Raw genomic sequence first — 14,946 nt, 5'->3', positions numbered from 1 at the left:
CCCTGACAACAAAGTTACCCCCACTACACCCTGCCACCTCCAAATCCCAGATTTACTGACCAGTGAAATCTCTGCCCAACTTTCTAGAAGAACCCACGTATGCAGGTCCCACATGCCCATGGCAGGAACTATCACCACAACCACTCCTCCTTCAGTTGACACTACTGCTTGGCGCAGACCCAAGGCCAACTCCAGTCCATCTCTCAGAAACTCAAGTGTGACTATCTTCTCCATCCAATGAATCTTACTGGCCTCAAAGGATATGCCTACCCTAAGAGCCACACTTACATTCAGCGGCAAATTCTCTGCAGGCTCCTTGGCATATAACCTCTACTTGTATACTTCCAGTGATGGGGAGCTCAGTGCCTAGCAGAGCAAGTCAGTCCAGCACTACTTGGAGACACCTCTTCTTCCAGATGACCCTTCAGCTGGCTGACGGCCGTTACCATACGTCTTCACTTCCATGGTGAAACAATCCAACTGCCCCTTCAAATTTACCTCAGTTCAGTTCACTCGTTCAGTCGTGTCCGACTCTTTGCAACTCTTTGCAACTCACCTGATGTGATATCCAGACTCTTTTCTCTCTCTCCAGGTTGACTTCTCCTCCAATTTACAACCCACAAGGAACACAATCAGGTGGCCTGACCAACTCACTCACTCTTCTATCCAGTGGGATTGTTACCTTCCCCATGCAGGGTAAAACGCTTCCGCTAATGCAGCCTATGGAGAAGGAAATGGCAACCCACTCCAATATTCTTATCTGGAGAATCCCATGGGTTGCAAGAGTTGGACACAATTTACTAATCGGAGAAAACAATGGCACCCCACTCCAGTACTCTTGCCTGGAAAATCCCATGGACGGAGGAGCCTGGAAGGCTGCAGTCCATGGGGTCGCTAAGAGTTGGACACGACTGGGTGACTTCACTTTCACTTTTCACTTTCATGCATTAGAGAAGGAAATGGCAACCCACTCCAGTGTTCTTGCCTGGAGAATCCCAGGGACGGGGGAGCCTGGTGGTCTGCCGTCTATGGGGTCGCACAGAGTCGGACACGACTGAAGTGACTTACCTTACCTTACCTTACCTTAAAGACTAAACCACCACCAAGGCAGCCTAAGGGTCCCAGGTCCCTGGCCACATCCACTAGTGACTCAGTTTGTAACTGGCCAAAGCCCTCAGCCTATCCCCCAGGAACTGTAGGCAAACAGGTCTTGGCTCACTCAGTCCTCATTACTACCCAGTAAGTCTCTCATTTTACAGATGAGAACACTGAGGCACTGAGAGGTTAAGTTATTTCCAGGAAGTCACAGCTGGTAAATATCAGAGAAGGAATTTGAATTAGGGTGGGGTATTCTGGCCCCAGGGCCCATGCTCTTAATTACTGCCCTCTGTTGTAGTTATGGAGCTAATTATTTTGGGGGGAAGGGGAGAGTCCAAGTGCAGGAATTGACCTTGAGCCCAATTACATTTCATCTCATTCTGCAGGAAGGAGGCTGCCACTCTGGGTGCATTCCTCTCTACCCTGGCTTCCATGGGGTCATCCTTCCCCTGGGCCAACTCTCCTCTTCCCCATCCCCAGCCTGTAGGGTAAAGTCACCCCTTCCCTCCCCACAGGACCACCCTCATCCTCATTATCAGAAATCTCAGCAGGACATCTTGGAGAAAGGCATTCAAACTTCCCCAGACTGGGAGGGCTCTGGCTTTCTCCCAGGAGAAAATTCTAGCCCTCGGGCAGGAAGAAACAGGTACAATGTGAGAGGTTGTTTTTCCCCTGCAGCCTAAGGCCTGCTTCTCTTGGAGACTGCCCAAGGCCGGGAGGCCCAGAGAGACCCCATCGCCTGGCCTAAACCCCTGGTCACAGGAGGCTGCTAAGAGACAGCCCAGTGCCAGCCTCGCGGGAACCTACCGGAAGGGATGAAAAACGTGTAACCCTGTTTCAGCTCAATTCTTTGGCATCGCTCCACGCGGTCTCCCAGGAAGATGTCGCTCTGTTTGCCTGACAGCACCCACTCCTCATACAGTGCCAAATTGTGCAAGGTTGGAGGAATCAGCCAAAAAATCTTAGGAGGAAAAGGAAGCAATAGGTTAAAGATCCAGGCCAAAGTCTCTGATTTCTTCCAGGCTCTGCCACAAGCCAGGAGACAGCCCCACCTGCCTGGGAGCAGAGAGGATGGGGGAGGACCCATCCCCAGGGACCCCTCTAGGACCAGGTTCCCCAAAGGGTCTCTGGAGGGGCAGGGAGGGCTGTGCTGCTGGTCTGGGAGGCCCCCTGCCTGCCTTTAGAGAATCTTCATTCCAGCTGAAACACCAGGGTGGAAAGACTTAGACTGGGTAGAATATTCTTTCTCCTGAGCCATGGGCTTGTGGGGGGAGGTGGGGCAAAGAGAGGAAGGGGGATTTCTTAAGTTGTAGGATAAAATGGCCCAATAAATAAACCCAGCTTGCGCTCGCTCTGGAGGAAGAAAAACATCTGGAACCAAGTGGGGTGACTTTCTAACCAGAATTTCTCCCAACATGTTTGGTTAAAACACATGCACACGCAGACCCAGAGGAGCAGGACGGCACACACATATTCTCAAGGAACACCCACGTCTGTGCAGGGACCCCTCCGTTCCCATATGGACAGGCACACAGGGGCAGACACAGCAGGAGCATCCTGAACACATGCCTCACCTCCTTTCCCTGGGTGATATCTGTCCCTCATGGAAAATGTTCTTGGAGGCAGGTGGTGCCAGCAACTAGACTTGTAAGTTAAAAGGTCACAGTGCTGGAGCTGGAACTACAGCTGGGGGAAGTGAATGCTGGGGGGTTCTTGGGAGCCAAATCTGGAGTTCTAATGTGGCCTAAGATGCTTCCCAGGTGGTGCGAGTGGTAAAGAACCCACCTCCCAATGCAGGAGACATAAGAGACTGGGGTTTGATCCCTGGGTCGGGAAGATCCCTGGAGGAGGACATAACAACCGATTCCAGTATCTTTGCCTGGAGCATCCTGTAGACAGAGGAGCCTGGCAGGCTATAATCCATGAGGTCACAAAGAGTCAGACAGGACTGAAGCATTCATGCTCCCAATCGGGCCTAAGATGCTTAGGACATTGATGGACTGGGTGAACAGGGGTGAATGGGTGACCAGAAGTGATACAAAAGAGTTGACCTTGATCTTTCCCTCCAGAAAAAGACAGTGAGGAGGTGGCCCCAGGGTACCAAGTGGCCCTCAAAGTACTCACAGGGTGGGGGCTTGCTGAGGAAGGTGGGTGGAAGGAGAAAGGTGAGAGCCCCTCCATGCACAAACAGTCAGGGATGCACAGAGATTTGAAGAGACTCAACTCAACTTACCTTCCCACCCCGGAAAACATGGTACCAAACGGAAGTACCTCCAAAGTCGATGTGGAAGTCAGTGAAACAACCCTTCACACTCATCAGACAGTACCTGCAGCACAGGCGCGAAAAAATAGAAAAAACAATTCAGTGCCTGAATCACAGGAGGTGAGCAAAGAGCTTCAGAGATGCTTGACCTGCTGCCCTTTGATAAACGCTGACGCTGGGGAATTTTCTTTTTTTAAAAAACCCAAATCTAATTGGAGTTCCCCATGGGGGAAGCCCCTGTGATCACGTGATGAATCTCAAGCATTGGCTATCTGCCCCCAAGGCTGGGGGAGGCATCTTTGTTCTCAGGTTCCCGCCAGAGAAAGAACTGGCAACCCACAGGCCACTGTCTTCCTTGCAGACAGTTTCTACTCTTGTCCCACCCCCACACCTCCTACGCAAGCAAGAGGCTTCCTTTCTACTCCTTCCAGCTCCTGTACCTGCTGTTCTCCCAAGCTGCCAGGCCCCTAGCAGCTGGGCCCCCTGGAATTCAGTTGTAAACCACCTGCATTGCTTGCCAATTACTAGTCCCCATTCATCTCCTCCTTCATTCAACAATCATTGACTGAGAGCCAAGCAGTGGTCCAGTCCAGAGCTAGGCATGGCACTTAGAGAAAAGCATAGACCCCTGACCTGAAGGATGAAACACTCTTACTGGAACACAGCCCTGAAAAAGTTAAATGGCAAGACAAACTGCAAATGATTGCAAAGTAAGCAATGCAGCTGAAAGTACAAGGGTATCAGCCGTAAAAGACCACAGTGTTCGATTCCATGTATGGAATGTCCAGAGTAGGCAAATCTCGAGACAGACAGCAGGACAGTGGTGGCCAGAGGCTGAAGGAGGTTGGGGGAGGAAATGGAGAGTGACAGCTAGTGGGTACACGGTTTTGTTGTGGGGTGACAAAAATGTTCCAAAATTGATGGTGGTTGCATGACTCCGTAAACATGCTAAGAAACACTGAACTGTACACTTTAAATGGATGAATGGTGTGTGAAGTACATCTCAAAAAAAAAGTCAAGTGGTAAAGCCACTAGGGGTGGGATGGTGGAGAGGCAAAGAGGGAGGGAAAGAGGGAAGGAGAGCTTGGCCCTTAGAGGCTGGGACAGAGGGAGTACATTTGGAAGAAGAAACCTGCCAGCAGCTCTGCTTCTAAGCTCCTGCAACTGCCAGAAAACCCATCCTTCCTTACTCAGCCATCTCCTCCCTCCTCCCTCCACTTGCTGCCCTCCTAGGGCTAGGCAGAGCTCAGGAGGGGGACGGACAGGCTTCCAGGTCTGGGCCTGGCAGATGGCGGTGCCAGGGCCCCCTCCCTCCCACCTATCCCTTCCCACAAGAGCCACTGCTGGGGGCAGTCCCCCAGGGCTCATGCTCACACACCCTAGCACCTCCAGAGGCCCGCACACACATGCTTACCCCACTGACCTCTTTTCCCCGCTGCACTTTGCTTTTCCACGGTTTTGGGGAAGAGGGGAGGAATGGGGCGGGGACGGGCAGGGAGGAACCTGCAGCTTAAGAGGAGATAATGGGGTGGAGGGGAGGAGGGGGGCGTGGGGCAGAGCTGGTTAGGAAGCTGGAGGGTTCCAGGTGGCCCCTCCCTCTGGTTGCCTTTTGCACCTCACATTCAGGTGGACCCGGGGCTGTCGGCAGTATGCAGGCGGCGTGCCCCGCGTCCCTCCTCCGGATAGGCTGGAAGGAGCCTTAACCATGTGTCTGCAGGAGGCTGACAAATCAGAAGGCCTTCCCGCACATCAGAGCCCCGCTGCCTAGCAACCCCATCGGAGGGGTGTAGTTGACAGCGCAGGACGCAGCCCAGTCACGAAGACAGGCGCGGGCTGCGGTGCTGGCGCTGAGGCTGTTAAAGTCCCAGCTCCGGCTCCGGCTCCGGCTCCACACCCCGCTGCCTCCTCCCTGCCCACCCAGCCAGGTCCCTAGCCGAAGGCCTGGGTGTTTCTCATCTCTCCAAGGAACTCAAGGGGCAGGGGGGTGCTGAAGCCCCCACCCCACCCCCATCCCCATGGACCACACCGGCCTGAAGCACCACTTCAAAATATTAGTCCTCATTTTCCTAAAACCATCTCTTCTTTTTTTAATCTAACCTTGATTTCCACCTCCTCCAGGCCCCTGGCAGAAAACAGTCTAGGAAAAACAATTTAAGTGTTCGTGGGATGGAGCAAGGCGAGATGCTTCCTTTGGCCTGCAGCTGGACACTCTCCCCGGTGCCCAAAGCAGAAAAGAGAGTAGTTTTGGCTCTTGGGCCCCAGACCCAAGCCTGCCTGGTCAAACAGGTCACCCACCTCAACCTGCCCATCTCCAGCCTCAGCCCCAACCTCCCTGGCAAGTGTGGAAAGGGAATCCCTTCAAGCTGCGGCTGCTGCGTGCAAGGGAAAGTTCTCCAAGTTGAGCTGGCGTCTGTTCTACCCTCCCAGTCACCCTCCAGCATCCTCTGAGGCCCCTCGGAGCTCCGGGGAGCCACTTCCAGACCAGCCTCTCCTGGAGAGGTCCCTCCTCCCAGGTCCCTCATTTCCAGGCGTCCAGGACCGACCGGTCCCTCCTGCCGGGCAATTGCATGCTTTAGGGCAGCCAGGGGAGCTGGGAGAGGGCCGCTTTGGTCCCGGTGGCTGCAGCCTTCGCCCCGCCATGCTCATCCCACGTCTCCCCCCTCACTCCCGCTTCTGGCTCTCTCTGGCGTGACGCCTTTGCACTGACCTCTAACAGCTTCCTCTTCCAAAGCACACCGCAGTCACATGGGCACCCCGGCTCGGTGCCACGGCCGCTAAGCTCTCACGGCGGCCGGCCAGCCAGCCTTGGTTCCGCCTGGGCCGCGGCCGCCCCCTGCCCGGAAAGCCGCGCCCCCTACCCCCCACCCCCACCCCCGCACCGGCGCGGGTGGTTTTCTGTGAGGTCTTCCACCTTCCAAGTTGGCGGCTTTATATCAGGCGCCCCCAAGCCTTTGGGGGGGCTCCTGCCTCCCAAGGCTCGGGCTGGTTGGGGAGGAGCCTGGAAGGTGGGGGCGCTGCACCTGCAGCACTAACTTTGGGGCACTGCCTGGCGTCTGGGGAGGCGGGGCAACCCCACCCCGCCCTTTTCCCTCCAACTTGGCGAAACTCCCCCGGCAGCCCAGGGGGCGTCCCCTCGGGCAAAGGTCTGGTACGCGGGGGAGGCGGGGGGTGCCTGGAAAGCTGGCACCGGGTGATGGGGCTGGAGGCGATGAGAGCGCGCCCGCGTGCACACACTCTACACACTTACACGCAGCCCCGGGAGACACAAAGAGCCGCTCCGCGACGCCGGCCGTTCAGCCCGCGGGCAGGAGGCGACCCACACCCCGCCCCAGCGCGCCCCGAAGGAGTGGGGGCTCCCGGGCAGCCTGGGGCCCGCAGGGCGCCACGCAGGGACGCCCGCCCAGCCCCGCCCGCGGTTACCCTCGGCGGTGCGGCTCCCGGGTGTCCCCTTGGGCGGCAGAAGCTGGACGCTCGCCCGGCCCCCGCGACCAGAGCCGAGCACCCTCCACGGTGCTGCCAGGCCCCGGTCGAGGACCGCGGAGCCCTCGCTTGCTGGCTTCCTTCCTTTCTCGGGGAGCTGGGCGCAGCCTGCACTCATCCCCGCGCTGAAACTGAACACCCGCGCGGCGCGGCGGCCGCCAGGGAGGCGGAGGGAGGCCGCGGCGGTGACAAGGAAGCGCGCCAGACCAGCGCCAGGGGACGCCGCCGCCGCCCACGGCCGCCCCCTCACCCCGGCTGGGTGGGGGCACCAGGATAGCTCTCCCCACCTCTGTTCTACTGGCAGGCGCACGGGGACTCCCGCACACATGTTTTCAGGGAGTGTGGATGCTATCCTGCTGTTGAAGGCGACGACCCAACAAAATTAGCTTCCTGAAACGCACCCATCGGGGCAAAGCTATAGGAAGGGCCAGTGCCAGCAGGTGGAGGGCTTGTCAGATCCCGGGTGTGGCAGCCCAGGGACCAGGGACTCTGCTCTGGCCTTAAAACACACTCCAGTATGACCTTGGACAACCACTTCCCCTCTCTCAGCAGGATACTTGTCCTGAGGGCAGGGAGGTGACCTGAAGTTCATTTGCAATCTAAGATGCTCTTGCAGCCCTGTCCCTTATCTGCTCCCTTAGTAGCTCAGTAACCCCACATCATAGAACTCCTGTAGAAATTCACTGAGATAGACACTTTGATGATGAATCCAACCTTCACAACAACCCTGTAAGGTCATTCCCAGGATTGTACCCATTTTACAGGTGAGAAAGCAGAGAGGCTCACCCTGATCACTAACCTTGAAGTGAGGTACTTATCCAAACAGCCTCAGAGTTTCTCAGCCATTCTCCCCACATCTCCCTGGTAAATCCCAAGACTCACAAACAGCAGAGTCTGCAGGTTACAGCCAAACCTCAGACACTAACTGAAGGAACTGTTGTTTAGTCACTAAATCTTTTTTTGTGACCCCGTGGGCTGTAGACAGCCAGGTTCCTCTGTCCATGGGATTTCCCAGGCAAGAATACCAGAATGGAGTCTCCTGCAGGTGGATTTTTTTAATCACTGAGCCACCAGGGAACCCCTAAAAGAGTTAGCCCAGCTCAAATCAGAAGTCCCCTCCATCCCAGGCGGGCTCATCAGGACAACAGCCCACTTTTCATCCCACCCTTCCCGCCCTCCTCCCAAACTACAAAAAGGGCAGGAGATGGTAGTATGCTGGCTGCAGGGACAGAAATCAAACTTCTCCTTTCTTTAGCCAAGTTCCATTCCCCAGGCTACTAACCATTCTTAATGAATAGGTTCCAATTATCAGCTGCTCATAATAATAGCTGTTTACTGGTATGATAACATTTTACCCTCTAAACAACCCAATAATCCCCATTTTAGGGAAGTGAACACTGAGCCATTTCAAGGTGGTCAATCCCCTGTCCCAGGGTGCTGCTTTGTGTTGTCATTTACAGGATGGCTCATGCATTGGAACCTCCCTGATGGCCTGCTGTGAAGTTAAACTGTAAACGCCCTAGAAAGGGTTGAATTTTTTACCTTATGAATACTTTGCCTATTTAAAAGAAAAGACAGTCATGACAATGATTATCCCTGACCCTGAATCTGAACACCAGTCATTGAGTTAAATGATCTAAGAGAGGAGAAGGCCCTGACAACAGGATCAAGCTGTCCACATGGGAGACATATTACCTTTCTTTTTTTTTTAATTTTGTATTTTGGCCGCATCACCAGCATACAGGACGGTTCCCTGACCAGAGATTGAACTGAGGCCTTCTCAGGGAAAGCACCCAATCCTAACCACTAGGCCACCAGGGAACTTCCCCATATTACTTTTAAAGTCACAAATGCCTCAGCTACTTGAGAGGAGGGACCATACCAGATTCATCCATGTAAATGCAGCACCCAGCAACAGCCCTATAATTATTCAATCAGCTATGTGAACTAGACCAAATCGTTCCCTGCCTCTGGAACTCAGCATCCCATTTGTTAAACTACTCAGGGCCCTCTAACTCATGGCCCTCACAGATCAAACCAGGCCCTGAACTGATTTGGTTTGGCCAGCACTGGTTTTTTGGTTTTTTTTAAAGGCTTTTTTTTTTTTTTAAACGTTGCCTCTCTGGTTACCCAGAAGCAGCTCCTACTGACTTACGCTCAGCTGCTACATCCATACTGCATTGAACGACTGTGAATTTCAGCTTCCATTTATCTTACGGATGTGACAGCTGGACCATAAAGAAGGCTGAGGGCCAAAGAATTGATGCTTTCGAATTGTAGTAATGGAGAAGACTCTTGAGAGTCCCGTGGACTGCAAGGAGATCAAACCAGTCAATCCTAAAGGAAATCAACCCTGACTATTCACTGGAAGGACTGATGCTGAAGCTCCAATACTTTGGCCACCTGATGCAAAGAGCCGACTCATTGGAAAAGACCCTGTGCTGGGAAAGATTGAGGGCAGAAGGGAGCAATAGAGGATGAGATGGTTGGATGGCATCACCGACTCAATGGACATGAGTTTGAGCAAAATCCGGTATGCTGCAGTTCACAGGGTTGCAAATAGTCCCATACAACTTAGCGACTGGACAACAACAAAAGTAACCTGCTTCCTATATTTTTGAGATTTGTGTGCTAAGTATAAAACACAGCACCTGGGTCCATACATGGCACTACAGGAAAGGACAGTTTTCTTTGCTCTTCTTTTTGAGGTACAAGGGAAAACCCAGGAATCCAGAGGCCTGGGTCCAGGGCATGGCCCGTGTGTGACAGCAGCAGCGTCTCCGTGTCAATTTCTCTGTGTGATATATTACACAGGGGAAATCATTTACGATGCCAGCAAACATGACTGATGAGAGTGAGAAGGTAAATATGGGTTGTAGAGATGCCTTATGTAAATATGAGGGAGGGTAGATTAGAAAGCAGTGGATGCCAGGATTCCGATGGCAGCTGCAGCCTCTGCGTCTCTATACATGAGACCACATGGACAAAAACATTTTATCCCAACTACATTTCACATCCATTGTAGGCTCCATCTTCCCTTTAGCATGGCAGGGATGCAGGGCAGGGATCACAGGATCCCCGTTTTGTAGACGGAAGTGAAGATCCAGACTTCCCTGGTGGTCCAGTGGCTGAGACTCCATGCTCTGAATGCAGGGGGCCCAGGTTCAATCCCTGGTCAAGGAACTAGACTCTACATGCCACAACTATGAGTTCATACGCCACAATTTAAAAAAATCCTGCCTGCCACAGCTCAGACCTTGGACAACCAAATAGATAAATAATTTATTTAAAAAAAAAAAAAAGGAGATGAAACACTTGCATAGGTACAGGGAGTAGCAGAGGCAGCCCCAAAACTTGGTCTTTCCAGTGCCTGTCTTCATCCTGTTTCACCTTTGTACCCTCACATTATTCCTTTATTCTTCCTGCCACTTCCAGAAAATGTGGTCAATTTTCAATTTGTGGGGAGCCAAGTGTATGCTTTATATGGGATCCTGTTTAGGCTGGGCTTCTAAGCTCTTTTGGTACATGGTATATCTCCAATACACCAGCAAACCTCATTTCTGCAAGCCTGGAGTGTGAGCAGGTGAGAAGGGAAACGACTTGCCCATTTCTTTCTGAAATGCGTTAAAATATCCTACAGTCCTAAGTGGAAAACGTGTGCCCATGTCACAGACCTAGGAGATTACTGTAGAAGTTGTAAAACACGTCCAAAAAGTCTCTGAGTGCTCCCCTACCCCTTCCAGAGGCAGAGCCAAATTCCCCTCCCTTGAGCATGGGCTGGATTTAGTGACTTGCTTTTAACTAACTAGAATAATGCAGAAGTAAATAGTATGTCAGGCTTCCCACATGGCACTGGTGGTAAAGAACCCCCCTGCCAATGCAGGAGACACAGGAGACATGGGTTCGATTCCTGGGTTGGGAAGATACCCGGGAGGAGGAAATGGCTATCTACTCCAGCATTCTTGCCTGGAAAATTCCACGGACAGAGGAGCCTGGCAGGCTATAGTCCATAGCATCACAAAGAGTCGGAAATGAATGAAGGGACTTAGCATGATCGAAAAAGTATGTGACTTCCAAAATTAGGTTATAAAAGGCACTGTAGCTTCCTCCTGTTCTCTCTCAAACCACTCCTGATGGAGGGAAGGAAGCTGTCACATCTTGAGGACACTCAAGCAGCCTTACAGAGAGGCCCACGTAGTGAAGAATTGAGGCCCACGCCTAAGCTGGTTTTTTGTTTGTTTTTTTTTTTGCCATACCCCATGGCTTGTGGGATCTTAGTTCCCCGACCTGGGATGGAACCTAGGCCCTTGGCAGTGAAAGTGCAGAGGCTTAACCACTGGACCATCAGGGAATCCCCCAGGTCTAAGTTTTAACCCAAGTGTAAGCAAGACTTTGAGCCATAATTACCCACCTGAGTCACACCTGCCCTTCAGAAGCTGTGAGCTGATGCTACTAAGATATACATTTTTTAAGTTGTTAAGTTTAAAGTGTAATGTAGCAATAAACAACTAACAGGGATACTTCCAAGTCATTGTCACTGTTTGTACAACGGTAAGGAATTTCCCAAGACAAATAATTCTGTACAAATTGTTTCTACAGGACAGCGATGGGGGTGGGGAGGATGTGGCAGAAATAAGATGGTGCAGCTGATATTCAGTCCACCCTGTCATCACCTTTTCCCTTTATCCTGCTAATGATACTTATCATTTCTTAATATATATTATAACTTAGGATAATATAATAATTTAGGGTAAATTATAATATAATTTAGAGCTTCCCTAATGGCTCAGACAGTAAAGAATCTGCCTGCAATGTAGGAGACCCAGGTTCGATCCCTGGGTCCGGAAGATCCCCTGGAGAAGGGAATGGCAACCCACTCCAGTATTCTTGCCTGGAGAATTCCATGGACACAGGAGCCAGGCAGGCTACATACAATCCATGGGGTTACAAAGAGTAAGACACAACTGAGCAACTAACACATACACACACACACACACACACACACACACACACACATAATATAATTTATCCTGGCCTGTCTCTTCTCCCATCCAGAATACAAGCTCTGTGAGAAGAGGGACTCTGTTTATTCACTGCAGTCTACCAACTACTTAATGTCTTGCATGTAATACACAGCAAATGCAAGAGGTAATTAATAACTAGTATAAATATATATATACACACTAGTTATTTATATTTTGGCTGCACCATGCGGCTTGTGGGATCTTAGTTCCCCCACTAGGGATCCAGTGGGAGCCACAGTAGTGAAAGCACCAAGTCCCAAACACTAGACCACCAGAGAATTCCCACACTAGTATACCCTTTACACATATTCTGTCTCCCACAACGTTGCAACTACCCCCTTGACAACTGTCTCCACCCCTTCCTTGCCTGAAATTCCTGAACAAAAATCCATTAAAATTCCTTACCTCCTCACCACGATCAAAGGGCATAAACCCTGGAACCAGGGAGGAAGCAGGCATGGCTTGGTAACCCTCCTCTCGCCCCGCTGCAAACCCTCGGTTCAGGTGACCCTTCCTGTTTCCACTCTCCAGGCACCTCCAGCATGAAAACTCTGGTTTCTAGAACGTGTCATTTTAATTAAATTCCAAAGAACAATTCTATGATCCCAGAGGACTTCATCATCATGGGATTTTTTACCTTGTTTATTAACTGAAATTAGCATTTGTTTCAGCCGAACAAACGTACTACTTCCAAGGTGACAATTTCCTTCCTAACAAGCTTCAAATCCTATAACAAGTTCTAGGCCACTGACAGGGTTTGTAAATTTATTTGCCACATGATCCAACCAATATGTCCAAGACATGTGGTTCTAGAAAATTGTGGGTGACTCTTTTTTTGGTAACTAGATAGAACTCTCAGTGTATTAACAGAGCTTCCTATTTAAAGGAATCTTTCAATAAAGTGAAGAATACACTGACTATCTCAGACAGGCGAGGTAGACATTACTTAATTGAAATCTGTCACCCAAGGCTGTCTATTTCACCTTCCTAAATACATGTCCCATTTGTGCTCTGCTCTCCCCTAACCCTGCCCCATTACCCATCCTCAGGTAGATGATGCAATGGCTGCTCTATCAGTCTGCCCCCACACCTCCTTCAATCCACACTGCAGCTGCAGAATTTGCAGAATGCAAATCTGAACACATCCCTCTCTGCTTAAAATCTCCAAGGTTTCTGGGGACTTCCCTGGTGGTCCAGTGGTTAAGACTCTGCTCTTCCAATGCAGGGGGTGTGGGTTCAATCCCTGGTTGGGAAACTAAGATGCCACATGCCGAGTAATCAAAATATATATATATATATTTTTGTAATTCAAGAGGTTTCTGATTGCTCTTAGGAGAAATACAGACCCCCATGGCAATCCACTCCAGTATTCTTGCCTGGAGAACCCCATGGATAGAGGAGCCTGGCAGGCTACATCCCATCGGGTGACAGAGTCAGACACAACTGAAATGACTTAGCACGCACACTAGCTTTATGACTCTCCTCAAAAAATTGTACATTCTTTAATTTAAAAAATGCCTTAATGATAAAAAACGCTGACCATCATCTGAGCCTTCAGCAAGTCATATGGTAACATCAAAGATCACTTATCACAGATCACTACAATAAATAAAATAATAATGAAAATATTTGTAGTACTATAAGAATTATCAAAACGTGACAAAGACATGAAGTGAGCAGATGCTCTTGGAAAAATGGAACCTGTAGACTTTGATTGACATAGAGTTGCCACAAAACTTCAATTTGTAAAAAAAAGAGAAAGAAAATAACAAAAAAAACGCTATTGGCAAAGCTCAGTAAAAAGGAGGTATCTCCTGTATCATGAATATTAATTATAAGTTCTCTTTTTCTGAAGTTTTTTAGCCCTCCCGCCCCACCCCCCCCCCTTTTTTTTTTTAATATTCCAGGCTTTCCTCATATAGTTGTTGATCCTTGGCTGTCTATTCAGTTAGATGTTAAAAAAATGATTACAAGCTGGGATTGTAGGCTGGGTTTTGTTAGTGGGCCTTACTAATTATAAGCTACCTTTTTCATTGAGAGAGCCCTGTATATCAGTATCTGTAACTATTTTCTCTTGAGACCATGCAGTTTCTTCATGGAAGGAGACCCACTGAAGAAACAGACTTACTCCTGCCCCGTGTCTGATAATATTCTCACCTGGCCTTCCTGTGAGCCTAGTGTTCCTCCTCAGGCAAGAGCATCCCCCCTCTACAGGCTGATGCACTCCCAAGGGGTGAAACAAAATCTTACTCTTTGTATGTGTAAAGTACACAATATATATACACAAACAGATACATGGTATCTTGGTGACATTAAATTTTGGGAGGTGGGCAATTAGGAGAAAGATGTGTTTAGAAGAGAAATGTCTTTAAAAATAAAAAAGGCTCCTTAGGAGGATAATCAGAGAAGGCAATGGCACCCCACTCCAGTACTCTTGCCTGGAAAATCCCATGGAGGGAAGAGCCTGGTGGGCTGCAGTCCATGGGGTCGTGAAGAGTCAGACATGACTAAGCAACTTCACTTTCACTTTTCACTTTCATGCATTGGAGAAGGAAATGGCAACCCACTCCAGTGTTCTTGCCTGGAGAATCCCAGGGACGGGGGAGCCTGGTGGGCTGCCGTCTATGGGGTCGCACAGAGTCGGACACGACTGAAGTGACTTAGCAGCAGCAGCATGACTCCTGTCAGCCTGGCCCACCCTTCATCCTGCACCACTGACCCTCCCTTGCTCTGCTCCACTCCTACTGGCCTTTTTGGCAAGTCCTTCAGCCCCACCCTCTTCCCAGCCCTCCCCACCACCCCAGGCTCTGTACACAGTCAGAAAAGCTCTTCCAAGGTCTTTTCACTTAAATAATTCCTCTTCCCTTCAGACCACAGTTCAAGGTGGCTTGCCCTGCCCTCCATGACCTGATGAATCCCCTGGTACAAGCTCTTTAACTCCAGAGGTCTCTGCCTTGTGGCCTCATCACAACTGCAAACTTCCATTTGTTTCTCTGATCATTGGATTAATAGGTCTCCTGCACAGACCATAAGCTCCATGAGGGCAGGGAGCTTACACGGTTTTCTCCCCATTGTATTCTC

The 14,946-nt window shown here is 50.6% G+C and overlaps 1 protein-coding gene across 10 annotated transcripts in view; it reads right to left on the bottom strand.

The window, feature by feature from the left end:
* The window catches only part of KDM2B (lysine demethylase 2B), a 118,987-nt gene that overhangs the window by 76,901 nt on the left and 27,140 nt on the right, over positions 1-14,946 (bottom strand). For 9 of the 10 annotated variants that reach the window (XM_070769513.1, XM_070769514.1, XM_070769510.1 and 6 more), the window contains exons 7-8: positions 3,332-3,425; positions 1,906-2,059 (exon numbers count right to left, since the gene is read on the bottom strand). In XM_070769513.1, coding sequence (XP_070625614.1) covers positions 1,906-2,059; positions 3,332-3,425 — 248 coding nt within the window. Of the gene's footprint in view, positions 1-1,905; positions 2,060-3,331; positions 3,426-6,068; positions 6,205-14,946 lie in introns of those variants that run through there. The other variant, XM_070769517.1, reaches the window with a different exon arrangement.

The sequence above is a fragment of the Bos indicus genome, chromosome 17 (assembly GCF_029378745.1).
Source record: "Bos indicus isolate NIAB-ARS_2022 breed Sahiwal x Tharparkar chromosome 17, NIAB-ARS_B.indTharparkar_mat_pri_1.0, whole genome shotgun sequence".
Classification (NCBI taxonomy): Eukaryota; Metazoa; Chordata; class Mammalia; order Artiodactyla; family Bovidae; genus Bos; species Bos indicus.
Note: the sequence above shows the minus strand (reverse complement) of the source record. Positions and strands in the feature narration are given on the sequence as shown.